This window comes from Amblyomma americanum, chromosome 1 (genome assembly GCF_052857255.1).
Source record: "Amblyomma americanum isolate KBUSLIRL-KWMA chromosome 1, ASM5285725v1, whole genome shotgun sequence".
NCBI lineage: Eukaryota > Metazoa > Arthropoda > Arachnida > Ixodida > Ixodidae > Amblyomma > Amblyomma americanum.
Genome location: NC_135497.1, coordinates 214,449,690 through 214,477,394, shown reverse-complemented (window position 1 = coordinate 214,477,394; position 27,705 = coordinate 214,449,690). Strand labels below are relative to the sequence as shown.

The following is a 27,705-nucleotide window of genomic DNA, read 5'->3' as shown; positions in this document are numbered from 1 at the left end:
TAAAGCTCTACTCAACTCTTGCAGCCGGGCTATCCACGTGCCCGGTGGAAGCAGCGCACACCACTCTGCCTCTTCCAAAGCAGGCTATGTGGCCCTGCGTGTTGACGAGCTTAAGGTCTCTGAGGCGAGGTTCAACACAAATGTGCACATGCATCCTGCACAATCCTCCAGTGCTTCTGAAGAGGTAATGGACACGAAGCATGCTAGCTTTGTGCCATCAATGTCATGGAGACAGCAAGGCTCCTTAGAACGGCGCAAAAAAAAAAAAAAAGACAAGGCCCGGATTGCAAGGACGTAAAAGAAGCTACCCTACGTTTTCACTTCCACTTATATAGGATAACATGGCGTTTCTAGTGCAGTGGAATGGCAGGGGACTTCTAAATACCTATAACGATATAAAAGAAATGCTAGCTTCACTTTCCCCTGTTCTTTTATGCTCACAGGAAATAAATTCAAGTCCCTGTCACAGGAATGTGCTTAACAAAAATGAGGTCGTTCACCGCGATTGGGAGTAGGCGAGCAGGCTCTCGGGCGGCGTCCCCATTGTAGTATATTTCTAATACCCCTGTCATACGAGAAGTTTCAAAGGCTATTGAGTCTGGAGCCTTCGAGATTCTCAATCTCGTTTGAACTCGAAGGAGTTAGGGCGGGTGCTACGCGACAAATTCTATCGCCATCAAGAGATTCCGTCATCTCTCACCAAGGTGTGGCGCCATTGTCGCTGCCAATAATTTTGCAAGCATGCTAGCAATCGCCCGACATGTTTAACCTAGAAAGGTTAAAACAATATGTCTATTTGTTACAGCAATATTATTCACTCTTGAAATTAACTTTGTTGCCTTGGACAAGCTGTAGTAGCATTCATGCACTTTTGAGAGAGCTGGTGTTGGTTGTTTTTGTATCACTGGCAATATCGGCGCTATGCATGGTGTAGTGTTTTGTCACCTGGCCTGTCTTTTTTCTGCAAAATAAGTTGTATATTTTGAAGTACCAAATATTTCAGAGCTAATATTGCTCTGATTTTATTCCCCATCGCATTGCTGTGAGCACGCCGCGTCTAAGAGTGCGCGCAGCTGCTGCTCGAAGGTTCACGAAATCTCGATAGAATTCAACGCTGCTCTATTGACTTCATCGACTACTGACTAGTTAGCCATTGGAGTCGCCCGTTTATCAGCTTTCAATTGGCCTTTGAGTCTTTCGAAGTGACCGTATGACAAGGGTATAAAGCAGAGCAGACTGAAATATTATACAGTAGGATGTTGACGACCTTTTTTTGAAAAATAAATCGAGGTCCTGGATTACAGTTGTCGACGGATTTTTTGGACTTGGTGGGACCCGGAAAATGGTCTAAATTATCGAACAGTTTGAAAAATCTATGAACTTCAAAAAAATAATCTTCCTAAGAAAAAACAGCTTTGAAAATTGCGAGCTTTGCTGCTCCTCATGTTCCCCTTGCAAGCGATAATATTAGACTTGATCTGAACCACAGTCATGTTTTCATCTGTCCGCAGCACCTCCCATCATGATAGTCACTCTACGTCACGGTACCAGACAGTGCGATGTGGCCGCAGGTCGTGGCGCGAGCGAATGCATACGCTGCGCAAAGCAATAACAGCCTGTTTCTATGGGCAATATGATGTTTGCGAAGACCGAAAGAGTTAATCCACAGGCCGCTCGTGTCTCCGAATGCGGAGGCGTGAGCCCCCCTCTTCTCGTCACCTCCCAGCACCGCTGGTTGTGCCAAACAAGCCACGGTGGACGCTGCAGCTGCCCCATTTTCAACGCAGTTGCACACGCTTTGTAGGCTATCTTGATGGCAACGAAGAGCGTGCTATAATCTCAAGTGGCAGCCATGAAGAAGTTCAAATAGCCAAGCCTGTTTAAGCCAGCCCGTCCGATCGGCTCATGGAGGAAGGAAAGCTTCCTCCGTGGATTGACTCCGTTTAAGTTCAAGATGGTGCCTTTCACAGCGGCAGGGAACTAGGAGGTTGCGACAGCAATGCCCACTGGTGTGAATATTAAGCCGAAAAAAAACGAATTTTCAATTGAAAAACAACCTGCACAGTATTGCTGCCTTCTATTTTATTCTTAAGAATCTAACTTTTGGACTCCACACAATCCGAAATATTGGTCGTGAAAATGTACATGTCGCTATGAGGTGCGTGACGGTTCCTCAGCGAGGTCTGACATATCGTGCAAGTCCGAATTATTGGAGTCCGAAAAATCGGTCGGCTACTCAGTAGCACCCAGCCAAGTTTTCTTTATCACTAGAACTCAAAATGCGATCATAGCTCTGCAGTGTGAACCGAGCAGCAGTAGGCTGCATTTTCTTAAGTAACTTAGTATGAACACAGGGGACTGGATGACACAAAGGACAGGCATAATCAAGAATAGGCTGACATGATGAGCATAATATGCGACTTCCTTCACTGCTTTCCTTTGGTTGATGAAACTGAAACAGTGTGAAGAAGAAATTCAATTATAAATTATTTTGCGGTCATAGGCGAATACCATATAGTGAACCATATATAATAATGTCTAATGCATCATTTGAAAGAAGAAAAAACATGCTACTATGCTGGGCACATGACTGGCCACATGAAAATGCTGGCCACATGACTGAACTGGACGCCTTTATTGGTCTCGTTGCTCTGTAGCATGTCACAAGCATAGAAAATAGGCCTGCAACCCATTTGTTGCACTGTAGAAAAACTCTGCACCTTTCACAACATGCATCAATTGTGAACATTTGGCCTTTCTGTCATGAAATTTGAGGGGTGACAGTTGTGTGCTTAAATTTGTGCAGAATTTGACGTTGCTGTCTTTAACGAAGCACACACTGTCTGCAGATACAAACCCTCACAATCTCTTCATTGACCCGACACTTTACTGAACCCTCACTTCTGTGAATTTTGCAGCCTGAGACCAAGGTGATCGAGGTTTCAGTGCAAGCCAGTGGCGGTCTGGACTACAAGAGCTCAGCAGTGCCACCAACAGTGTTTCCTGCTGGCCTCACTGTTAGCTCATTGGCTGCGGCACCACCGGAGATTTCCTCAGCAGCAGTAACTAATGTGGTGACAAAGCCACTTCCCACTCGTTCGGAGACCACTGTGACCACAAAGGAAGCTGGCTCACCATCACCCTTCACATCTCCCTTCGTAGTGCCGCGTAAGGATACCCCTTCGTCTCTTTTCCCCTTGCTCCCCCTCCCTCCCTTTTTTTTGATAAGCCTGAGGTTCTTCATTCATAAGTACTTGAGGTAGGCCACAATATATAGAATAGGTGCATCTGCTGCTTTAGCTTTAAAATACTTTTGTATGGTACTTCACGTTTTTTTTTTTTTTTCAACTTCCAAGAGACCTTTGTTTACAAGCTGGTGAAATTTTAGCCATGCAGTGAAATCCGGATATAATCTAATTCAAAGCTGGCCCCAGAATAGTTTGATATGCAGTTAGACCTTGATTTAACAAAGTCAACAAAATCCGCACTTTACCTTGTAACGTTGAAATTTCGCTACATTGAAATTCGTCCTAGTGTCCTAAGAATCCTCCAAGAAACGTGTTGCGGATCACTCTAGGGAAAAACCTTTACTTGCTGTGAAAGTAGACCTTTATTTCTGTCCTTTTTTTTGCCATCAACAACTGCTTTTCGCATTGTTCATATACCCATTTGGATTGCTTTTCATCTTTCTCTCACTGCAAGCTTGCTACCCGCCTCAGCATGTCTATCGAGCTGAGCACCGTGCAGGTGGTTGGGACGGCGCACTTGTCATGAGTTTTGCTTTTGCTGTCATCGTCATCCTAGCATCTCATCCTCGCTGCTTCCCCTCTCCGCTTTTTTTCAATGTCAGCAAGAGCGAGAGGAGTTTCCTCATGTCCCAATGAAATGAAATCAGGCCCATCCCGCACCTCATCACTTTTCCACCGCAAGTGCAAGCATGACGCGAGTGTGTGTATTGTTTTGCACATTTTCTCATTGTCTGAGTGGGAAATGAGGTTTTCTCTGAGGGTAGTAAGTAGTTTGTCGCAAGTTTGTCTTTATCAAGATACCAGTTGTTTTGCAAGCTTGCAATTTAAAAGCCATGATTTGCACCCAGCTGTTGTCACCCCTGTTCATGCATGTACTATTATATGCGGCCTTTCCTCTTGGTGTCATACATTTTCTTTTGCTAAATCACAGGTGGTGGTTCTCTTCCAGCGGGGACACAACCTGGATTAAAGTTCAAGCTACCTGGGCAGACCACATCTGATACTCTGCCATTCACCTCGGCATTCTCCTTTGGGCCTGCTACCACCACATCTGCCAGCTCTGCAGCATCAGCTACTGTGCTTAGCTTTGCCAAGCCCAGTGGAACAGCTGCACCAACAGCAACATCAAGCAGTTTTAAATTTGGTGACTCGACTGCATCCAAGCCCGGATTTATGGCTGTAAAACCACTTTTCGGGCCGTCCTTCACGCCCGTTTCACAGCCAACTGGGCTGCAAACTGGAGCTCCTACTGAGAAGAAGACAGAAGCAACCAGTGTTGAAGCAGGTTGGTACTGCAGGTCGAGCAGGTGCTGCGTGTTGCTATTGGACGTAGGACATGGCAGATCATAGCAATTTGAGCCACAGTATGTTTTTAATTAAAAGAAAGTTATTTGCAGCTATATATTTATTTTTACAGAAAAGCAAGAAATAAGAAAGATGTGGTCACGTTGAGGTAGCACAGGCACAACACCCATTCATTTCTATTTTCAAAACCTGAGCTGTTCCACTGCTATGAACATCAGGCCTGGCTTGTTGAGTTTTTCCTCATTGGGTGGCACCTCTTTTGGCTGGGCCACACTAGAAAATACTTTTCGAAGTTGTGTTATTGCCCTTATCATTTAAACATCATTGTAATAAGCCAGGTACTGTGTCTGGACAGCCCACATTTGATTTAGTGTTTAGGGCTAGTTTTTGCTTGCTGAATTTTGGTTGCTGTAAACCCCCTTTTTACTGACCTTGAGAAACAGTGGATTGAATTTACTCTCCACTTCTCCTTCTGTTTCTTCTTTCTTGTTGTCTTGTAAAGTGTCACATTGTGTTGTAGGGAAGTACAGTTCAGTTTCTTGCACATGGTTGTACAAGTAGACAGAATTGCAGAACTTGTTCACTTACATTAAAAGCAGAGTAGGCTGGCAACCTTGCAGATGTGTATGGTCTGGCTTCCAATATATTCAAACGGACTGGGTTGCACACTGCTGCGGTCGCTTAGGTCTTGGCCTTTGACTGCTGACTTGAAAGATTCTGGTTCGATCCTTGCCAATGGCGGTCAAATTTCAGTGGAGGTGAAGCGCTTGAGGCGTGTGTGCTGTGCAGTGTCAGTGCACATTAAAAAACCCCTGGTGGTTGAAATTATCCAGAGCCCTTCTCTACAGCATTCCTCATAGCCTGAGTCACTTTGGGACGTTAAAACCCCATAAAACTAATACCGGCCGACTGGATTGCTTCATCTTTTCTTTCATGTCTATCAGTTTACTGCAAGCCTGACATTTATTTCATATTGACTTGCTTGTAGCAGTGCCGAATTAGCTTGCTTTTTTTGTGCAACAGTTATGCACCACAGTGCACAAAGTGGGTATTGTGTCTACAGCTTGTAAGTCTACAGAGTTGAATGACAGCACTTATGAATTGAGACAAATGGTGCAAGATATGCAAGAGCAGCCAACTCAGTTTGTAACGCAAGTGAGCTATCAGCTGTATTGAGTGAAAACTATCATATTTACTTGCATGTTGGTCACTATATTGCAGGGGTTCTCAAATTTCTTTTGTCTCATGGAACCCTAACAGCCTTAAACATGTGAGAAGGACCCCCCCCCCATCACAATCAATCATCACAAGCGTCAAAATCGGTCGTGTTGCTTGTGAATGGACTTCTCGTTTTTTTTTTGTAGTGTTATTCACTTTTGTAAGAATTTATTTGTTTTCTCGCTTTCAGAATTTACCATATTTACTCGCGTAATGTGCGCGCCGCCAATTTTTTCCCCAGATTTTTGAAAAAAAGCTTTACACACAAACAAACTTTACACGCATATTTTGAGCACTCAGCTGCTCCAGACCACCAGCATGTAGATGGGTACGCGCAAGGCAGGCTTGTAAAGATCGGCGTGGCCATGTCACTGTGTGCGGCTGTGAAATGTGCAAGTGGTGAGGGCACAAATTGTGCACCGTTCACCAGGCTCGCTCACGCTGGCGGCCGCTTTCCCAGAAGTACAGTTGCGCGCGCGCCCAAATCGGGAACTACCAAACCGTTTGCTGTTTGGTTTGCCGCTAGTCAGCAAGGCGGCACGCGAGGGCGCCGTATTATCTCCTGTTATCTCCTTCGCCTCTCACTCCTGGCTTCGCGATTGTATCGCTGTGCGTTTATTGCTTTGAGCTGCGCAAGCGCCGGCATGCCAACACGCATCACACGCCATAACATAACATGGGTGGGGCGGAGGGGGTGTGCGTCTTACATTTGGAGTCAATTTTTTTTTTTTGGCCAGCGAAGGGTGCGAGGTGGGGGGGGGTCTGTGCATAGGCGGCAGTATACTATATATATTGCACATTATGACCTTTGTAGCGTTTTTTAGGACCTGTTCAGAAAGCTTTCACGTAATTTGCGCACCCCCTTTTTGAAGCCAAGTGCGCAAATTATGCGTGTAAATAAGGTAGTTTTTTATTCAATACCCATCTTTCACTGATGCTTGGACCTCTAACCCTAAGACAAGGAGACAGGAAACATAGCCACAAGTCAAACGTTACCCCGCATTCACACACTTGACTGGCTGGGCTGCACACAGGATCATGTGGCACCTCGTCCGGCTTTGATTGGCCATCTGCCACTCCTAGCGCCAGCAGCAGCGTAGGCTTGCTGTCCTTTTTTTTTCTGTAATTTCCACAGGTTCTGGTTTTGTGGCGCAAATGCGCTAGTTGGCCGCAAAATTTCGTCCCAGCGCCGTCGATGTCATCGAGTCGCCGTGAAAAACACCCAATAAGACCCGCACGCTTTTTTTTTTGTCTTTTTCTGGGCTTGACCGCTCGGCTAGCTCCGCGGTGCTGCCCAAATTTTCGGTCACCTTGCGCACCAGTGTATGGAAAACGCGGCGCCTTGTGTGTCGTGCTCCTTCCACACTCTCTTGCCGGTGTTCTAAACATATGTGCCTTGATGCAGCTGTGTCTTGGCACACTGCCATGTTCGCTGGGCGAGCCACCGCCACCTGCGCTCCCGTCAAAACATACCGTATATACGCGCATAATTTGCACACTTTTTATTCAGAAATTAGGGCTCTAAGAAGGGGGTGTGCAAATTAAGCGGGGATTTCGCGAGTGCAACTTAAAAAACTCCACAAAGGTCATAACGCGCAATATAGGTATAGTGTATGTTGCTGCGTATATGTCAGCACTCGGACCCGCACCCTACGCTGGCCGGCCCCCGAAAAAAAGTTCACTCTGAATGAACGGCCGCGCACCCCCCCCCCCCCCCCCCGCCTCCCTTTGCGGGATGGCTTGAAGGTGCATGCATGAAGCTGAATAACACGCTAAAACAGCGTCATCTCTTGCGGCCCAGCCAATTGTTCAGTAGTTCCGGATTTCGTAAGTTTGCTTTCGCAACTTCGTCCAGGAAACCAACCATGAATCAATAAATCAACTATCACACCACACAATTCTTTAACATTACCGCACGAGCGTCGACCAAACTGCTTGTCGGCGCCTTATTACGGCGCGGAACTGAGAAGCCAGCGAGAATAGCCACGTGCGCACAAGTTTTCCGACAACGATTGTCGTCTATGGGCAAACTTGTGCGCACGTGGTTATTCTTGCTGGCTTCGCTGCTCCGCGCCGTGATAAGGTGCTGACAAGCAGTTTGAAACTTGCCGTATAGTTGTGATATCCCATCGCAAGACACGAGCGAACAACCAAACATAAGCCGTCAGAGCCGCCAAGAAAAGCGTAGCCAGCGGTAAAGTCGCATGCATCAGCCAAACAAACAGCGGCAGAAGTACTTGCTGTTGGGCTAGTTGGTTCATTATAAAGTTGAATGGCGCAAGGGAACGAACACAGGAAGACACAAAGACAGAAAAATCGCCTAAAAATCGGCGTTGGCTCTTCTATCAGCCGCCGATCCTCCCTGGAAGCGCTGTTGGCCGTTCCGAGTAGCGATGCCGCTGGTGCCACCACGATTGTAACAGCGGCCCCTGACACCACCATGAATGCCCAGTGCATAAAAGATTCAAAAAGCCTTCCGAACAAACACGCGGAATAGCCGAATGCTACTGGGTAGAGCCATAGGGCGTGCATGATGGTGGTCTAGCGCAGCGCGGTACGTAAAATATGGGAGCAATTTTTTTTTTTTTTGTAAACCCGGGTGATAAGTTAAGGGTGCGCAAATAATGCGAGGGCGCAAATTATGCGCGTTAATACGGTAAATACGTGTGCTTACTGCTGCACAGCATCTTTGTGCACTGCCAAGGTCTGTGCTGGGGGTGATACCAACGTTGACAGCACAAAACCGAGGAACGAGAAAAGAAGAGCTAGCGCTCTGGAATGAGTTCTAAGGGGAGACTCGGGTCTTACAATGAAATTTTTTAAATTTTAGAGTTCGTAATTAAATTAAGCATGTGTGTGCACTTCTTCCTCCTGTTTTCAAAAATAAAATTGGTTTTGGTATATGTCAATTAGTTCCAATATTATGGGAAAATAAATGGAGCCTAATTAGCTAATTTCTTACGAGTTCTTAAGACACTTTCCATCAATTTTTTTTGGTTCCAATTGAAATGGAGCTGTAGCCAAAGATGTGCCATGCGGAGGTATGCTGTTTATGTTCTTATTGAGATATATCATCGTATAAAAATGTTCAGTTATGTAGAAGGCCCATAATTACCAAATATAATTAGGTGATATCATTTTTCAGAAAATTTGATATGTTTGACTCAGCCATCAAAAAATAGCATAGCTCCGTTGTTCAGCTCTTTCTGAATTCAACAGTGTAAGATTTCTTGAAATTGCACTATAAAAAATTTCAGTAGATATGGGTAATTAGGCCAAATGTGGATATATGCGCTAGCATGATGCAATTTTTTGCTGCGCTGCTCTGCTAGCTTAAGGTGGTTGTTGGTGTGTGTGTTCTTTCATGCAAAAGTGAAAGGGCGACATGGCAACATTGGCCATAGCACCTGCTCTGTGCCACTGCTCACCTACCCACCGGCTACACCTTGGCAAGTAAGCTACCCGGTGAGCAGGTGAGCAGTGGTGTAGTGTCACAAGGCAGGTGCTATAGGAGGTGTTGCCATCGGTGGGAATAGGGTTGCTTGGGTTGGGTTGCACACAGGTGTGCTTAGGTTGCACCCATGATTAAATGGGCTGTCACCTGACACGGTGGGCAGGCAGCCCACCATCCCATGGGCAGGTTTGCACCCTTCCACAAAACCACCTTGAGACAAACAAATAGACAAACACACAACACCCAAATGCAGGGAATGGATTCTATAAGTGCTAGCGCACTAAATCATGAAAACTTCCGTAAAGCTAGTCATTTCGGCAAAAGACGCCAAGCTGAGAAAATGGCGTTTGAAATGTGCGTGCCAGCCATTCAGAGGCCTAAGAAAACGAAATGCGGGCGTTACAAGAGGATTTCTCAATAGTGAGCAATACTAGTATGCAGGGAAGGGAATTAGCTTTCGAATAAGATGAAGTTGGCAGCCATCATGGACGTGGTTGCGTGAAGCGAAGGGCGCGAAGTGCTGCCGCATTATGCACCAAACTCGCCATTTTGGCTCTGCGGAGGCATCAAATATATAGATTTTTTTATAGTTAGAGGTTGAATGGTACCTTGAAACTTTGTAGGTAGGTACTCTAGAGTATATTGAATCTGAATATGGCATTTTTAGAAAAATAGAAATTTTCTCTTTTTTTTTTTTCCATTTCGAGGCCCACATCTCCCCTTAACTAACGAGGTACTGTGTCTTGCTTTGTACATGCCGTCTGAAGTGTACCGGAAAGGGACAGAGGACAGTGTGGGTGCTCGCGGAACCCACAAAAGCAGCCCGTGGAACTCCTGGGTTCCCAGTTTGCGAACACCTGTTGTATTGTGTAGGTCAGCTCCCTGACTTCAGGGACACCAAAAAAGAAAAAGATATATTAGAATGCTGTATAGGGTTACTAATGCATGCTCTGAGCCATAAACATGATATTATGCTAACCAGTGCACTGTATGCGATACAGATAAACTCCTCTGCAGTGTCGCTGATGTCTCTTGTTAATGGCAGTAATTTATTGAACAACAAAGCAGTGATTATAACATACAGTAAAACCTCGTTTGACCGTAGTGTTCCAGAGCTCAGAAGAGGTACATACTAAAGGTAGTATGGCCTGACCGAAATGGCATAAAATCACCCACTTACCGTATTTACTTGTTTGACTTGCGCACTTTTTTTAAAAATTAACTGCAAAAAGAGGGTGTGCAGATTTCACAAACACTTCCTAAAGAAACTCTACGAAGGTCGTAACGTGCAATATGTACAGTTAATAAAGTTGACTCCAAATAAAGTCTGTGCATTATCCCCACTTTCTGCCCCACCCCACATTATACAGGGTATCCCAGCTAACTTTAGCCAGGGTTTAAAAATGCACCAAGGCACTCAAAGGCAACACAACCAATTGCATGCTGCTGGCTATTGTATGCAGCAAGTCGCCCTATTTTTTGCATTGTGCAAAATTGCATAATTAGTTGAGATTAATTAACCATCTTCGCAAGCAACGAAGATAGGCAAAAAGGCCAGTGAGAAAGTTGTGCAGCGGTCCACAAAACTTCCGATCGAACAGTTATTAACTTTCCATTTATTACGTATCAGCTTTTTTTTCGCTCGCTGAAGATGCGTGCGGAACAAAAAATACCACGTGACATGCCCGCCTGCGCGCCGCGATTGCCGTGCTCTTAAACATTCAGTGTAGGAACGAACAGATCATTTAGCTCGGTGTGCTGCTGCTTTTAAGGAGACAGGGCAGCGATGCAGCAGCTGGCTGTGCGATTTACACCAGAGGTATGCTCCCATTGCGCCGCTTGATGTTAGTGACAAGCAGACACAGCCCTTATCGCTTGCGCTCTCGTAATTGCACAGCCAGAGCATGCGTCGCAGCCCTGTCATCTTTTAAGAAGTAGCACACCTGGCTAAATGAGCTGTTTGCTTGCTGGCCGGAATGCTTGAGAGCACTGTAATCACGGCGCGCAAGCAGGCATGTCACATGTTATTTTTTGTATTTCGTGGGGATCTGCAGTGAGCGAAAAAAAGCCAATATGTAAAAGATGGAAAGTTAGAAACTGTTCAGTGGGACGTTTCATAGACCGTTCTCTAACTTTCTAATTGGACTTTTTCGCGTATCTGTGTTGCTTGCAAAGTTGGTTAATTAATCTCGACTGATTGTGCAGTTAAGCCCAATACAAAAAAAAAATAGTGTGGCTTGCTCTATAAAATAGCCAGCAACATACATTTGGTCACGTCGTTTTAGTGTGCCGCGGAATATTTTTAAACCCTGGCTAAAGTTAGCTGGGACACTCTGTACAGCTTCCTGCAGGATGGCATGACGACATGTGCGTGGCTCAAAGCAATAAACACTCAACCGTACAGTCGCAAAGCCAGCAATCAGAGGCAGCTAGAGATACAGGTGTTAAAATGACACCCTCCTGTGCAGCCACCTCCTGTGCAGCCCGGCTGACTAGAGGCAAATCGAACAGCAAACTGTTTTCGGATTCGGCACATGAGCAAATGGTTCGGTAGTTTCAGATTCCGGCACATACTGGAGGTTACCTGAAATTTTCTCTGCAGCTGTTCGTCTGGTAAAGCGACCGCCAGTACAAGCAAGCTGGGTAAATGACGCGCAATTAATTTTTTTTTTTTTTGCCGGAACCACTTTACAAACAGTAAACAACTTTTTTTTTTGCACATGGAGCTGTATGTATCCTGCCGGGAATGGGCTTCAGCACGGGGGCATGCTGCTCAAGGCTTGGACAAAACTATGTCCTAGCTTTTACCTAGCTCTCTTGAAAGAGCTGATACGTGAAGCCTTTGTGCAATAAGGTTAGAGACAAACACCATGCGTTCTGAAGGCATTAAGAAGACTATGCTTTTTGCAGTAGCGTGCCGCCACGGTGGCTCAGTGGTTGTGGCACTCGGCTGCTGACCCGAAAGACGCGTGTTCGACCCCGGCCACGGGGATCGAATTTCAATGCAGGTGAAATTCTAGAGGCCCGTGTACTGTGCGATGTCAGTGCACATTAAAGAACCCCAGGCGGTCGAAATTTCCGGAGCCCCTCACTGCGACGTCCCTCATAGCCTGCGTCGCTTTGGGACATTAAACCCTATAAAACCATAAAACCTTTCTGCAGTAGCATCATTTGTGTCATTCTTTGAGCAACTGGCATCGTAGCCTTAGTTGCTATTGCACCATAAAACTCATAATGTAATTAACTAACTTTGAGTGACTGCCGAGTTTGGAAAGAGCTGTTTTGAAAAAAATATATATATGTATATAGGCCACCCTTTATGCAAGTAAATACAGTACTGCACCAACTTGTGTGAACATCCTTTAGTGCGCTAGCACTAGATGCCTCGCTAGTGAAAAAGTCGTTATGTGTCCTGGTTAAACCTCCACCTGCCGCGGCAGATGGAAATGCAAGTGGTAGAGGGAAAAACGGAGAGGGTGACGGGTTGCGGATGGCAGAGTGGAGGCTTCCTTTTCATGTGCAAGCACTAAGTGGGTCACTAGCGAAAAAGCCATTATATGTCCTGGTGAAGGAGGAAGACCGATTTTGTGGTAGCCGCAGCCCAGTGAAACGAAGCCAAACCAGTATCGCGCCAGCTGCCGCTTACATTGTAAAACCGTCATAAGTAACCTATGCGAAGGGCCCATGCATATTGTGCTAGCGCATTTAGTTTAACAAAGTAAATCGGGGGTTAATTTTTTTACAAAAATTATGTTGGTAGCTAAACTAGTGTAATGGATTTCTTTTTTTTCGTTTTTTTTTGGGCCAAGTTGCCTTGTGCCATTAAAATCGAATGATCATCCGATCAGTTGTTTATGCACGAGCTGCTCTTCTCTTTGCAGCCTCTCAATAATCGCACACTTATGCAGCTGTATTTTATGTATGTAGGAGAAGAGGAGCCAGCTTATGAAGATATCACACCTCCAGGGTCCCCCACGCCCGATCAAGAAGGTGAAGAGCCACTCAATGCTGAGCCTGCACTCTCACTCACTAAGGATATTCCGGTCTCCTTGGCTGGTCAGTTCATCTCTATTCGTCCATTTGAGTGCATGCAACCTGCATTGGGATGATAAAGAGCCTTGCATTCCGTATGTGCAAATGGGAGTTGGTTTGATGACGAATAGCAAAAGCAGATGACAGAAAGAAAGAAAGCAGAAGAAGTGGAAGAAAAAAGCGATGAGAGTGGTAGAGATCTAGAGCAAGCGGTAGTTAAAGGTGTGTTCAAGCACAAACTCGGTGTAGAAGCCAGATCAGTCGAGCATGTACACCGTATCGGAAAGAAAAAGCATAACAGTACAAGGCCTGTAATTATAAGGTTTTACGACTTTGCGGAAAAAATGACTTTTTCGTAACGCCAAGAAGCTCAAAAATAGCTCATCTATATCGGAAGACTTCTCAGCCCCAGTACGTGAGATACGCAGTAAACTTTGGCAGTCCTCTAAAGCAGAACAAGATGCAGGTGATAAGGTAGCACTTTTTTTTTTACAAGCTTAAAGTGAACGATGAACTGTATATATGGGATGACATGCAGAAATGCGGGCTACCATTGAACGATGTACGTCACGATGATGCTGGGAAGTCCAGTGCTAACAACGTATGGCGGGCAGGAATTGTAAATTCGCTTTCTGTAATATGTTTTAATGCCATGAGTATTGTGAACAAATCTGAAAAACTAGAAGATATGTTGTTAATTCTCTCTCCTGACATTGTCTTCATAGCAGAAACGTGGCTACACGCTGATATTCATGACTTAGAAATAATCCCTCCCTCTTATTCTCTTCTTCGCTGCGACCGCGATGGCCGCGGGTGCGGTGTTGCTATCACAATACTGCAGGGTTTATCTTTTCGAAAAGAACCTTGCATATTAAACAGACCTGTACAAAGGCATATAGGCAGTTGGGATACCTTCGTAGGAAACTTGCACAGGCACCTGTCAAGGCTAGGCTTGCAAGTTATAAGGCACTTGTATGACCAATCTTTGAATACGGCAGTATTATCTGGAATCCGCACCAAACGTACCTTGTCAATTAATTGGAAAGAATTCAGAATAAAGCACTTCGGTTTGTATATTCACAGTATTCACATAACGTCGGCATAACCGCACTACGCAACAGAGCTAAGATTAAAATTTTGGTGATCCGGCGACGCGTTGCTGCTTTAATGTTTCTTTTCCTCCTTTATCATGACTGCATTCATATCAACAAACACGACTACCTAAAACCGCCATACCTGCGCTCAGCCAGAACAAACCACGACAAGAGTATCAGGCCATTCATTTCTCACAGTAACACATTCAAGCATTACTTCTTTCTATCAGTCATAGAATTGTGGAATAAACCGCCACGCGACTTTGTGACCTTGGTGTGTGCTGATGCATTTGTCGCTAAGATTGAAAGCTTCTTTCAGGAACAGGATGCGTCTTTTGTAAAACACATTTATTGTGGCCAAAAAGCTGTGCACCTTTTCCTGTGAATGCCGCTCGTAGTCCGTTTTGTTAATTAGATGTGAATAACGTGTACCCTTTTCTGTTAGTCTGTACTGTTTTTATTTTTGTGTTTTATTTACCTTTAGATGTACTGTTTGAATGTACAGTATAGCTAGAAATGAGCCGCCGTGGTGGCTGAGTGGTTATGGCGCTCGGCTGCTGGCCCGAAAGACGCGGGTTCGATCCCGGCCGCGGCGGTCGAATTTCGATGGAGGCGAAATTCTAGAGGCCTGTGTGCTGTGCGATGTCAGTGCACGTTAAAGAACCCCAGGTGGTCGAAATTTCCGGAGCCCTTCACTACGGCGTCTCTCATAGCCTGAGTCGCTTTGGGACGTTAAGCCCCCATAAACCAAACCAAAACCAAACCAGTATAGCTAGAAATGTGTGTTTTTTGTTCCCACTCCTGTATGAGCCTGTCAAGGCTTACAGGAATAATAAATAAATAAACAAAATAATAAGCAACTAAAGTATGCCGTGAGCACAGTTTTAAAAATGTACACACTATCATGGTGATCATAACTTCCAGCAGGGCACTCCCCTTGCATGCAGCTTATTTTATAAGACGGAATGTTGCTCTTGTCTGGCATGTCGCTGGTCATTTCCTTTCCTTTTAAAAACAGCCTTGCCATTCCGATACCAATATGTGTTCCTTTTGTTTACATCTGCATTGTTATTCCTGGACGCTGAAACTGTGCGCTTGTCACAGGCTTTGAACCTCCTCACAAGGTTTCACTGCATATTCGCATTTTTGGCGTCTTTTCTTTTTTTTTTATGGGGCAAGAAGGGGGTTATACTGTAACTTGACATTCGGATAATTCAGGCATTTCTTCTGGTACCTTGAAATCCAAATTAATGAGGTTTTACTGCCCATCATGTTATTTTTAGTTGCCAGTCATGTGTCAGTTCATGGATTGCATTTTGTCACTCATCTTGAATAGCCACATCACTAGTTGCATACTGTTACTCTGTCTAATGAAGCAGTGTGCATTTCTGGGCGCATCCATATGTTTTTTTCTATGGTGCTGAGTAAGTCTAGTTTTGTTTACTTCAGTGGCAGAGTCCATGCACTACCGTATATACTCGCCCAATTTGCACATATTTTTTCTTTAAATTAAGGCTTCAAAAAGAGGGTGAGAAAATTAGGCGGAGGTTTTGCAAACACATCCTAAAAAAACTCTACAAATGTCATAACGCATAATATATACCACATATTGCTGCCTATAAGTCGACCTCCCAACTCGCACCCCTCGTTCACAGAAAAAAAAAAAAAGACCAAATATCAGTTCGCACATGCCTCCACCCTCCTGGCCTGCTTCATGTGTTGCAGTTAGTTCCCAGTGGGATATAATGACAGCACGTGCGCGGCTCAAAGCCACGAACGTGCAACAATACTATTGCAAAACCAGCAGTCAGAGGAAAATGGAGATGAAAAGCGATCAATCAACGCCCTTGCATGCGGCCTGACTGACTAGCAGCAAACCAAACAGCAAACAGTTTGGCAATTTCGATTTTTTTTTACACAATTTTTTTTTTACTGCGACCAATTTACAAATGAATTAACGACTTGCTACTCTTTTCAAGCACGAGCTCCATGTATCCTGCCGTACCCACTGCTCGAGCGAAACTGTTAGACCCCGCATATAGGTCAGCGCCACATATATGTTGACCTCCAATTTCGAATGGTCGTTTCTGTTATAAAAGGTCAACTTATATGTGGCAATATACAGTATATTGCACATTATGACCTTTGAATTCCAAAGGGAAGGATGCACTGCGGTGCAGCCATTACTGTTATTTCTTTCTATTACATTGGCATTATGTCTGTCGTGGCTACTTAGCCGGTGCTGACTTGTTTCAACTTGTGTGTTGGTGTGTCTTGGGAACATGCGGTCGTTGTTAAGGTGACTGAGGCACATTGGTTCTGTTGCTGCACTTGTGCACTCTCACCCATGGCGGCGTCCCCTTGCCGCTCACACCTTTCTCAGTCGCACAAGGCGAAACAGCTGCGCTGATCTTCCTAAGCCTGTCTTGTACTAACCCGCATGCTTGGTGATGGTCTGGCATAGCTAAAAGATCAAAATTTGCCTGTAAAAGTTAAAAAAAAAACATGAGTAATAAATTAGGGGTGTGCAAATTATGTGAGGGCGCTAATTACACATGTAATTATGCTATTTTGAGACGGTTTTGCAGGAGCTGTACTGGCAGCGCCAGCTGCTGTAGGTGGCAGAATGACAAAAGCAGACAAACAGGAAATGCGAAACGAAGAGTGCTCCCCAACATTTAGGGTGCGAGAAATGGTGGTGATGGCGCGGCTGTTCTGAAACTGTCTTTTTTGGTCCAGCATTTCCTCATGCAGCGCAGACGTTCGATTAATTCTCAACAATACAGGCATTTACTGTCAGGAGCAAAAGTGGTATGCTCCACTCGGTGCATGGCAGAGCGAGCGAAAACTGCATCGCAATGGCATCTCCAGGCGACATCTGAGATCGAGACAGTCGATCAGGAACCCTTTCTAATCTGCAGGAATGTCGCATAACTTGTTTGGTTGCAACACGCTGCAGCACGCACGTCGAAATGCCGAGCACCGCCACTGCAGTAGCGATCCAGGGACCGTCTGCTTATTTTTCTCTTTGTTTCATTGCGCTTTCGATATATAAGAGCCGGCGTGCACCGTCCCGTGACGCGATAAAATTCTTGCACGTGATTAACCTGTCATGGAAGCAACTGATAACTTGAATGGCATTTGCGACAGATCACAATGACTTGCTTGTAGGATCACTGTCGCAAAATTTTTCGCCTGGCTGAATGTATCAAAAGCGTTACCGAAGTCTTTTGTATTTGCTTTACCAGTTAATTAATTTGGCATTCATGGTGTCAGTGAATGGGAGACTGCTTGTTGTCTAACTTAATATTGAGGTCGGAGGATAGTTGACAAAATCACCTGGCCGCTAAACTAAAGATTGTGCACTCATGGCTGACATAGCGCGAAAATCATTCGTATAACATTCTTTAATATTAAAGCCCCTCTAGGTTGAGCCGAGATTGTGATCATACAACTCATTGCAGTCTACCACGAATACTATTAAAGATATAAGCTGCTTCCACGTGCAGGTTTTGCATGCGAGCTCACGGAATGCGCCGGCCGGCGCTAAAATGATATCTCGAAAGCAGAGTGAAAAATAAAAAGGAAGAAATAAGACGAGACCCCTCGGATCTCTACTGCTGCTGCGCTTGGCATTTCGGTGAGCTGCAGTGCGTTCCTATCTACGGACTCAAACGACATGTCTGCGGATTAGAAAGAGTTGCTCATCGGCTGTCTTGACCAAGACGTCCCCTGTAGATGCTGTTTCGATGCAGTTTTCGCTCATTCTGCCACACGCTGAGTGGAATATACCACTTTTGCTCCCGACAGAACCTGACCCAAATGTAGTATAGGACAAAACTTATATCCAAATGCCACTTTGTGCAATATTAGACTGCAAATAAGCCAGTGGTTTGGCCAAGCAAAAGGTTTTTTCAATTTTTTCTAAGCGATGCAACGCTCAGTATGTTTGCTTTATGGAACACAAATGCGATATCAGGAACTCCTGAATTTGTTTTGGTGGTGGTAGAAAACGGTAAGCATGTTGTTAAGCAAAATAATACTTGATTTTTGTTAATGAAGACTAATGATGGTTAATGAAGACAGCTGCTTTTATGCATTCATGTGTGCATAATTTTTTTTCTCTCTGCTCTTTTCATTTCCCGTTATGGTTAGAGTTGAATTTGTGCAATAAGTTAATTTTTTTTTCCTCTTTACAACCAGATACTTCGGTGCCAGCAGTTCCTTCAGCAGCTGTTTTCTCCTTCACGAGTGCCACGACTGGTGGATCACCATCCTTGAGCTCAAGCACGTCTGCCCCTGCACCTCTGTTCCAGCAGGGCTTTGTAAGCCTGCCATTGTGCAACTTTGTTTTTTGAGCATCTACAGTACTTTTACTGGCAGTTTTTGCTCTTTCCTTTCGTAGTTTGCAGGGTTATTTCTCAATCTATACTCATGTGTAGTAGTCCCAAGCAGCCTGTTTTTGTCCAAATATGGTGCTTGGCATGGTTTTTCCGTGTAAAATTTCTTGCTTGAGGCCTCCCCCTTCTCCCTATAAATCCACCCATGCCATTGCTTGCCACTATGGTGTAATGTGTGACTATTCTGCCATACAAATCGTAAGGTGACAATTTGAAATCCTGCCGTTCCTTACTAATTTTTTTTCTTCTTTTTTGCTCTGTTTTACTTTTATCCATTCACCTATTTATTTTGCTTGCTGGGCTGCCGCGGTGGCTCAGTGGTTATTATGGCACTCGGCTGCTGACCCGAAAGATGCGAGTGTGATCCCGGCCGCGGCGGTCGAATTTCGATGGAGGCAAAACTCTAGAGGCCCATGTACGGTGCGATGTCAGTGCACGTTTAAGAACCCCAGGTGGTTGAAATTTCTGGAGCCCTTAACTACGGCGTCCTTCATAGCTTGAGTTGCTTTGGGACGTTAAGCCCCCATAAACCATAAACCATTTTGCTTGCTGGAAGCTCTCATAAGCAGTTAGGCTGTAGAAATGGGGGATGTGTTATACAGTGAAAGCTCATTAATTCAAACCTCATTAATCACATTTTTGAATGATTCGAACTATGGAGCTTGGTCTGTAAAAGCTCCATACGTGTCTTTGTAAAATATAGCCCATTAATTCGAATAGATGGCGCCACCGATAATTTGAGCTACGCTCCGCCCTGCCTGGGTGGCCTGGGCATGCAGTGGACCAAGCAATGCTTTGGAGGCGATGTGGAGAGAGTAAGAATGGCGTGCGAGGTGCGAGACTGGATAAACAAAGAGGGGGGCTCTCTCTGTGACGGCATGGTGATGGCAACTATACTCAGTTTCATACATCAGGTGCAACGCTGTGAGAGGTACAGAAGTAGTCTGCATGAGAAAATAAAGGAAGGAATGTTACTCCCCGCTTGTTTTGTGGCCTAGTGGTCTAAGACATGAAGCGGCACCGTGTTGTCAGAGAGCTCATTTAATCAAGCTCATGACAAATGCATCATGGAGTAAGCCTGCAGTCAAAGCATTTATTATTTTTCGCTCACCAAATGTATGTACTGATTTTTGGTCGTGGATGTAGGTAGCACAAACAAGAGCGCTAGCTTTTACAGTGTTGTACCTGATGTATAAAATGCAGTATAGCATGCTTACATTCACAGCGCAAAGACAAACGCAAACACGAAGGGAGACACCACAAAGCGCCGACTTCAACAACGTTTATTGCTGTGTGCAGCGAATACATATAGAGTACAGCGAGCATGTGCAGCAATGAAAAAGAAAGTCATGTGAGACTGGTAGAAGCACCAAACCGCAAGGGAACACATCATCATAGGTACAGGAAAGAAAACATAAAGCTAAAACCTAAAAGTCAGGATGCAAACAAGAACAAAAAACACAATACCCTAGTTAGAAATTCCTAAGACACGACGCTCCTTATCACTTAACAACCGATGGGGTACTGACACAGTAATCTTCTTTTTCTGCAATCTCACCAGCCTCAGCATCCCATCTGTGTTGTTAATTGATAAGGAGTGTCGTGTCTTAGGAATTTCTAACTAGGGTATTATGTTTTTTGTTCTTGTTTGCATCCTGACTTTTAGGTTTTAGCTTTATGTTTTCTTTCCTGTACCTATGATGATGTTTTTCCCTTGCGGTTTGGTGCTGCTACCAGTCTCACATGACTTTCCTTTTCATTGCTGCGCATGCCCGCTGTACTCTATATGTATTCGCTGCGCACAGCAATAAACGTTGTTGGAGTCGGCGCTTTGTGGTGTCTCCCCTCGTGTCCGTGTTCGTCTTTGCGCTGTGAATGTAAGCATGAAGTACCAACTCGCCCAGCAACTGATTTTAAGCAGTATAGCATGACCTCCAAAATTTGTACCCGGCTGTTACTTGTAATTGCCGATCTTGAAGGCTTCAGTAACTTTTTGTATAAGCTTTTGTTGTTGAATGATGGAGGATGCGCCGCCGCGGTGGCTCAGTGGTTATGGTGCTCGGCTGCTGACTTGGAAGACGCGGGTTCGATCCCGGCCGCGGCGGTCGACTTTCGATGGAGGCAAAATTCTAGAGGCCCGTGTACTGTGCGATGTCAGTGCACGTTAAAGAACCCCAGTTGGTCGAAATTTCCGGAGACCTTCACTACGGCGTCTCTCATAGCCAGAGTCGCTTTGGGGCGTTAAACACCCATAAACCATAAACCGATGGATGATGCTACCAGCAGCAAGATGCAGAAAATCAGGCACCTCGCAACGTTTGTGGCACTCCGAATCTGAAACCACGCGGTCGTGCACGAAACTGCGACATGCATGAAACGAACAAATTAGAATTTTTGCTGATATATGCTGCATGTCTTTGTCTCGGCGTTCAGGTGCTCTTTGCGTCACGCTCCGTGCGATCGGTTGCAGCCATAGCGGTCACCCTACGCAGTGTGCCATGGCATAGTAATTTAGAAATGTCATCTGTTCACAGTAAATGTTGTGCCAAAACTTCAAGAGAAGATTGAAACCATGCATGAAGGCAACGCTAGTGCGTTATCGAAAGAAGTTGTTGCCGGAAAGCACGCTCATTGATGTCACGGCTTGCAACTTGGGGTTCGAAGGCTGGAAAATCTGCCAAAGTACGTGCAGCTGTCCTAACAACTTTTGCTTTTCGACCTAAATGGTCGCACAACGTCTGCGACTCGCAAGTACGAATCTGCAAGTCACGGAGCTTGCACTATCATTTTGCTGGAAAACCAGCAGTCACACAGTGGTCGCATGAAACTCGTTCTCACAGACTTGCGGCCATGCTCACAGGTGGTCGGCCATGCTCACAGGTGGTCGGCCATGCTCACAGGTGGTCGGCCATGCTCACAGGTGGTTGACCATGCTCACTGGCGATAGCATGCCCTTTGCGACTCCGATGCAGCCCTCCATTGCGAAAGTATGAATGCGCTGAGTGCTGCCAGCCTCTTCTTCAGTTTTGAAGGTGATGAAGAGGCCTTCCAATAAGTTCATACTTTAGAACAAAAAGTGCTGGCTAATGCCTTCATGAAAGAAAGCAAAAGGTGATAAATGAATACTTTAGAAAATAGGGTAGGTAATCTCGCTATGCTGCTGCTTCCTGATCACAGTGTACTGCATATTCTGTTCGCTTTCGTAAGTTCAAACTTTCTTAATTCTAACTACATTGGCGTTCTCCTGGAATTCGAATTAACGAGGTTTTACAGCATGTTAGCTCTGTGCATGCTGCCTGTGGACTTGTTTTGTTCTCAGAATTTGTAAGTAGAGTACACCCGCGTTGATACATTCCCGGTTCGTACGATCAGAATCGCGGACATTAAAAATGTCCTATAGAGTTACACTATATTTTTCCGGTTAATACGTTCCCGGAAAGCACAATTTCCTGGCTACTATGTCTAAAATTTTGGAAAATTGTAGTCATATAATACGTTTATTAACAAACCGCACATGTTCAAACATACAAGTGGGCCGAACAAGAGGGCACGCGACGTGTTTTTTGCTCTGCAGTGCCTCGGTGCAATGAGGTGAAGCACCACCATCCCCACCACCACCAAGAACAAAAAAATAAAAACGGCGCGCTAGCTTTCGCGACGGCCGTTTCTGCGGGGACGCGATATGAAGAGGAGAAACGGTAAAAACGGCGCGCTAGCTTTCGCGACGGCCGTTTCTGCGGGGACGCGATATGAAGAGGAGAAACGGTGAGGTTTCTTCGCGGTACATAAGGGAACGGAGGGAGAAAGGAGGCGAAGCTTCTACTAACTAGAGCGATGCGCTTATATACTAATGGACCGGGTCTGGGTAACTCAGTTTATAAAGCTGAAACACTGCCACAATCAGCCTCCACGGTGGCTTTTTCACAGTACTTGGTTGCAAAGGGGCAAAGCATCTAATAATGACAAGGAAGAGATTTTGGTTACTTTCGTCACTGCTGTCGACGGACCGGATGCGTTACGAATTTCCTTCCGCGCTAAAGACAGCGCGAACGCGGACTGAATTCACCGAGCTCTGGAATAGGATCTGTTCAGCTCTTGTGCCAAGAAATGCCAATCGACATTTTTTAAAAGTGAAATTGTCAATAAATGCCTTTTTACCGCATTCAACAGTTACATTTCTCGAAATCAGGCGGTTTATATCATTCATTTTTCCGGATAATACGTTTTTTCCCGCAATTAAAAAAAATGTATCAACGAGTTTTTATTGTACGTCCATGTTACTCAGTGTCATCGCATTTGCACAATGCCAATAATGAGAGCTTAATTTCATGTTTTTTAATTTCTGGTGACATGAAATGCCTTCACAGTAGCATAATTGCTCATTGCACTGTTGTTTACTTCATCTTTGCAATGTTAAGGGCCACACACTGTCCCTCGTGCCTGGTTTTATGGTCGCAACTTGCTCTGCATTCAGATATTTGACATTATCAGATGAACAAATGTGTGTATGATCTCACTGCTTCAGTCATAGCATGCATCCTGGAAAAGAAGTAGTGTGCATGTGCTGGCAGATGGGCAAGGTTATTACTGCTAACACCGTGACTTCCATGCCATCTTCGTGATTTTTTTGAGGTTGTGAGTATATTTTGTCAGTGTTACAGCAGATGTCAGCCAGGCTTTTCGGCGGTTTCAGACGACGGGCGCATGTTCCTGTGCGTTAAGTACACGTCACAAGCGCCTCGAAAATGATGATTTGGATGACGTGCTAGAAATATAGCTGCTCTGACTATTTGAAGGCGTGTTGCGCCGCACAGTATGACCATGCCAGCGATATGTCGTTCTGTTCAGACTTCCTCTAGAACTGCTGTCACTCCGCGGCAGCAGGCAGTAATGCCTGTACTAGGAATTTGCATTGTAAAGGAAAAAAGAGAACATGATATTTGCTTGTGACACGAATGCACCACCGGCGCGCTTTCTGCAGCGATGTGCGGCCCGCTGTGTGACAGCGCGCCGCTTGCTCCTTGCTCCTGCCCAGTGTTGTAGGCGTTACCGAAAAAAAGTAACTAAATACGTTACTTGTTACACTAAAAAAAAAAAAGAACGCGTTGCCGTTACTCCATGGTCATAAATTTTAATCAAGGCGTCTTCGCTTCAAGAACTCAAGACAATTTTATAATGCTCATATTTCACATAATTCTAAGTTCACAAAAGAAAACATAGCTGAACTGAACAAATTTACAGTAATTCTGTTGCACTTCTGCTAACAAAATATTCGTGCAAATTGTGTAGCAATAAAGAAATGTTTCACTGTTTCAAATAGATTTGTGCACCTAAACATTTCTTTTTTACTTGAACCTGTATAATTATCGCAAAAATGCGAGTGTTTATGCTAAGGTGTTCCAGGTCAGCCTCGCTCGCTCAGGAACTCAATAACCAGAAACGTAGCCGCAGTTGCAGATAGAAAGAAGCAAAATTTGTTTTGAAAACAATGTTGATAAACAATGGCAACTTTCTAATAACTACAACTTGCTGTTGAATTTAAGCAACAGCTGCATTTCAAAGCTGTCATAGGACAGCTTGCCTCTCTTCTTAGTGAATACTTCTGCTCCTACGCTAAATAGGCGCTCGACGGACGCACTGGATGGTACTCCTGTATTCACTTTCAAGAAGAGCTGGTGAGCGCATGGAAAGCTTTCCTTGAGCCCATTCAGCGCAAAGTTACACGGCACCAAAAGGTACCGAGACAGTTCTTCATCTTCACTTGATGACGATTTCAAGGAATTCCCGAAGAAGTCATCCTCTGTTGTGCTGGAGCTGAAGCTGGTCGCTGTCTGGATGCCCGCAAGCCGAGAAAATCTCGACAGCTAGCTTTTGACGGTCTCGAGGACAGCATTTCGCTTCGCTTCATCGTCAATCCACGACAACTTGAACCTTGGTAGCGAGGTAGCCGCAACCTGCAGATCCTTCTGATTCATAACAGTGTTGAATCTGCGTCAGCAAAAACTTGCATCGGCAAAGTTGCTTTTATCAACAAGGTGACTGGAAAGTTGTCGAATAGCTATAAACATATGTAAATGGTACCCCCTCTATCTTGCAGTATCGTACACTACCTTCAGCAGGTGAAGTTAAATCAAGTGATAATCCTCGACTGCACGAAATACGTTTGTTACGAATAGAAAAGCAATAGGGGGACATGTGAATATAAAACATTTGAATATGCGAATCATGTTTGCATGATGTCCAAAACATGAGCGCGCAGCCCTTCTCACCGGCTTCAACTTTTAGATATTGTCGCCAACAAATGTAGTGCGACTCGAAAAGGGGCTTCTAATCGCACGGCCAAGCAGACTAGCAGCACACGCCGGAGCGGAAGCGTCGTATTCCTCGCTCCGTCACGAGCCAAGTCATGCCGCTCGGCCGCATGGCGGCGCCCGCAGAATGTGAGCAGTGTGGCAGTATATAAGCAGTCCATTTTTCCTTAACCCTGTGATTTAAAATCTGACCTCTTGCGGATTCCATCCAAGACACACTGAGCTAGAGGCCCGCAGAAGTGCAGTCCAGAGATTTTCTCGTGCTCGATCTTTTTGATGACAACATCGAGCGTCGGAAGTAGGCAACCGCTGTAGTTGTTATCTTGCAGGACGTTCAAGGCACAGCACACGGGCTTCATGACCTTCAGTGTAAAAACTGGATGTTGAACTAGAAGCCACGAGAGTTATACCTAGGAGCTACATACCTTGCAGTATTCCGCTATGAACTTGGGTTCGTGAGGTTTCTGCAGCCTGGGAATTCTAAGCTTGGAGAAAATAAATTCCAAGTCCTGCCCTTTTTCTAGCAAAGAATTGATACCGTCCACAGCCCTAAATGTTGAATTCGATCTTGTAACAGCCGGGAGCGGCAAGTAGATCCCGCAATGGGTCTTAATCAGGTCAGCTGCTTACACCGATTGTCTTTGCTTATTCCAGAGCTTCTGGCACTTGCTGAACACACTCTCTTTTATCCTAGCGTAATCCGCGTCAACAGAATCCGCCCTCGCTGCGTCAACACTTGCAATTAGGTTCATGGTGCGCGCAGAACACCGATGATGTGGTGGAAGCCGGTGTTTGCCTTCTGCAATGCTGTCGATGAGCGGACATAAATGTACGGGCTCGCAGTTCTGCTCGCCTTCATTGTCTCCTTCATCTTGACCGTAGAGCTTGTGCAGCGCGAAGACAATGTTTAGCATCGTGTACCAGAACTCAGTAATTCACAGAGGGGCGAAAAACGCTTTATCTTACCTAAAAGCTTTCAAGAAGTTCGATCCACTGTCCGTGATCACCTTGGTGACCTTTCCGTGAAGCTCTAATTCACTGAACACCTCAAGTGTAGTGGCCAGGCTTTCATAGTTTACGCTCCCTTTCATGCGGCGACAAGCTGAGGCGGCAATCTTTCGGTCTAAAGTCTCTGGATCCAGCCATAGAGCTGTCACTCCAAGGCAACACCTGGAAACCATATTTTAATGAAACATTACACTAAACAAGGTCGCAAAAATACATGATTTAGAAGGTGGGCTTGGTTTGGCTAACGCGGAGGGACAACTAATGCGCCAAATATACATTTCTTCATCATGGAAGTGTTACTGAGCGCGAAGGGTTAGAAACGGAGACGATACAGGCCTTCCTTCTTCTGTTTATATTTAAACTTTAAAAGCTCGTGTTTCCTATTGTTCCTCAAGCCCCTCTTGATTTCGGGAACCCGACTACAGGTCGAAGCAAGCGTCAAGGCCTTCTGAAAGCATTGTCCCTAATCTCTGCAGCTCTCCACCACCAGAAACCGGATGCGAGGAAATGGGCTAATGTTATTCTTCCGTGAGGAACACGGACAAGGCACAGGTGACAGCAGTCCACTTGCAGCAATTCAGTTCTAAGAAAAGTGTTTACGTGTGGGCCGCATGGTGGACTCCGTGGCTTTCATCAAGTTTTGAGCGGTGACGGCTCTACCCTCCCCACCTGGTGTCAACGCTTCTCAAGAAATTCTGTGCCATTTTTTTCAGAATCGACCATTTGCGGTAACCTGAAACTCGTCTTCTCTGCCAGGCTTGTTTTCCAACCAAAAGGTCTCGAACGCAGTTGACACGCTCATTTTATTCAGGCGAATGAAAGCTCCAGATGGCCGATCTCTGCCTGCAGCAGAGTCTAGGTAGGAAAAGGAGGGAGACCGTCCTTTGTCTCAGAGCTGTGGGAAGTGGGTTGTTCCTTGTTCTGGTTAGAGGAGCAGGGGTGGGGGGGGGGCGGGAGGGGGGTGGTGAATGGAGAAAGTTGGAGCGACAGTGTTGTACAGCAGAAAATTTTTAGAAAGTTTAGTATGAGGTAGCTCACGAGTCACTACTACCCGCTCAGGAACAATGGCCCATTTCCTTCTTTTTCCTCTACTGCAGTGCTACAGCCGGTTGACTGCAATCCCTTTTTCTGCGCTGTACCATTGCACTCTTTTGACAGCTCTCTCAGGGCCATCTTGAAGTAAACTGGCGACATCCCTGAGTTTACCCAGAAGGGAAACTTGACTCACTTCACTTCAACAAAGAATGCGAGAGTGTCGCCTTGGAACGAGACCTTTTGGTTGGAGAACAAGCCTACCGAGAAATGTTCATGCTTTTTTTTTTGCTTGGGTGTGTCGTCAAGCGCAGGTGTTTTCTGCCATAGATGCGAGCCGCAACAAGGGTCGTCGAGAGCATCTTGACATCACTTTAGATGTTTTCTTTTCAAAAAAAAGGAGGCAGAGGGGGGCAACCGGAATAAAAAAGTAACTAGTAACGTGACACCTCACGTTACCAAAAAATGTTGACATAAGTATGTTACCCGTTACAGTTCCGAAATGGTAACGAGTACGTTACTAAGTTACCAAAAAAAGTAACGCGTTACCGACAACACTGCTCCTGCCCCATTGGCTTGCTTGTGTCACTAGGGCTAACATGC

General features: G+C 45.3%; 1 protein-coding gene and 1 pseudogene across 1 annotated transcript in view; one reads left to right on the top strand and one right to left on the bottom strand.

The window, feature by feature from the left end:
• LOC144114600 (uncharacterized) overlaps positions 1 to 27,705 on the top strand; it is a 200,596-nt gene that overhangs the window by 98,132 nt on the left and 74,759 nt on the right. The window contains 4 exon segments of the mRNA XM_077648452.1: positions 2,919 to 3,168; positions 4,180 to 4,533; positions 13,153 to 13,281; positions 18,555 to 18,676. Of these exon segments, the coding sequence (XP_077504578.1) occupies positions 2,919 to 3,168; positions 4,180 to 4,533; positions 13,153 to 13,281; positions 18,555 to 18,676 (855 nt within the window).
• On the bottom strand, positions 24,271 to 26,327 carry LOC144116409 (uncharacterized; annotated as a pseudogene).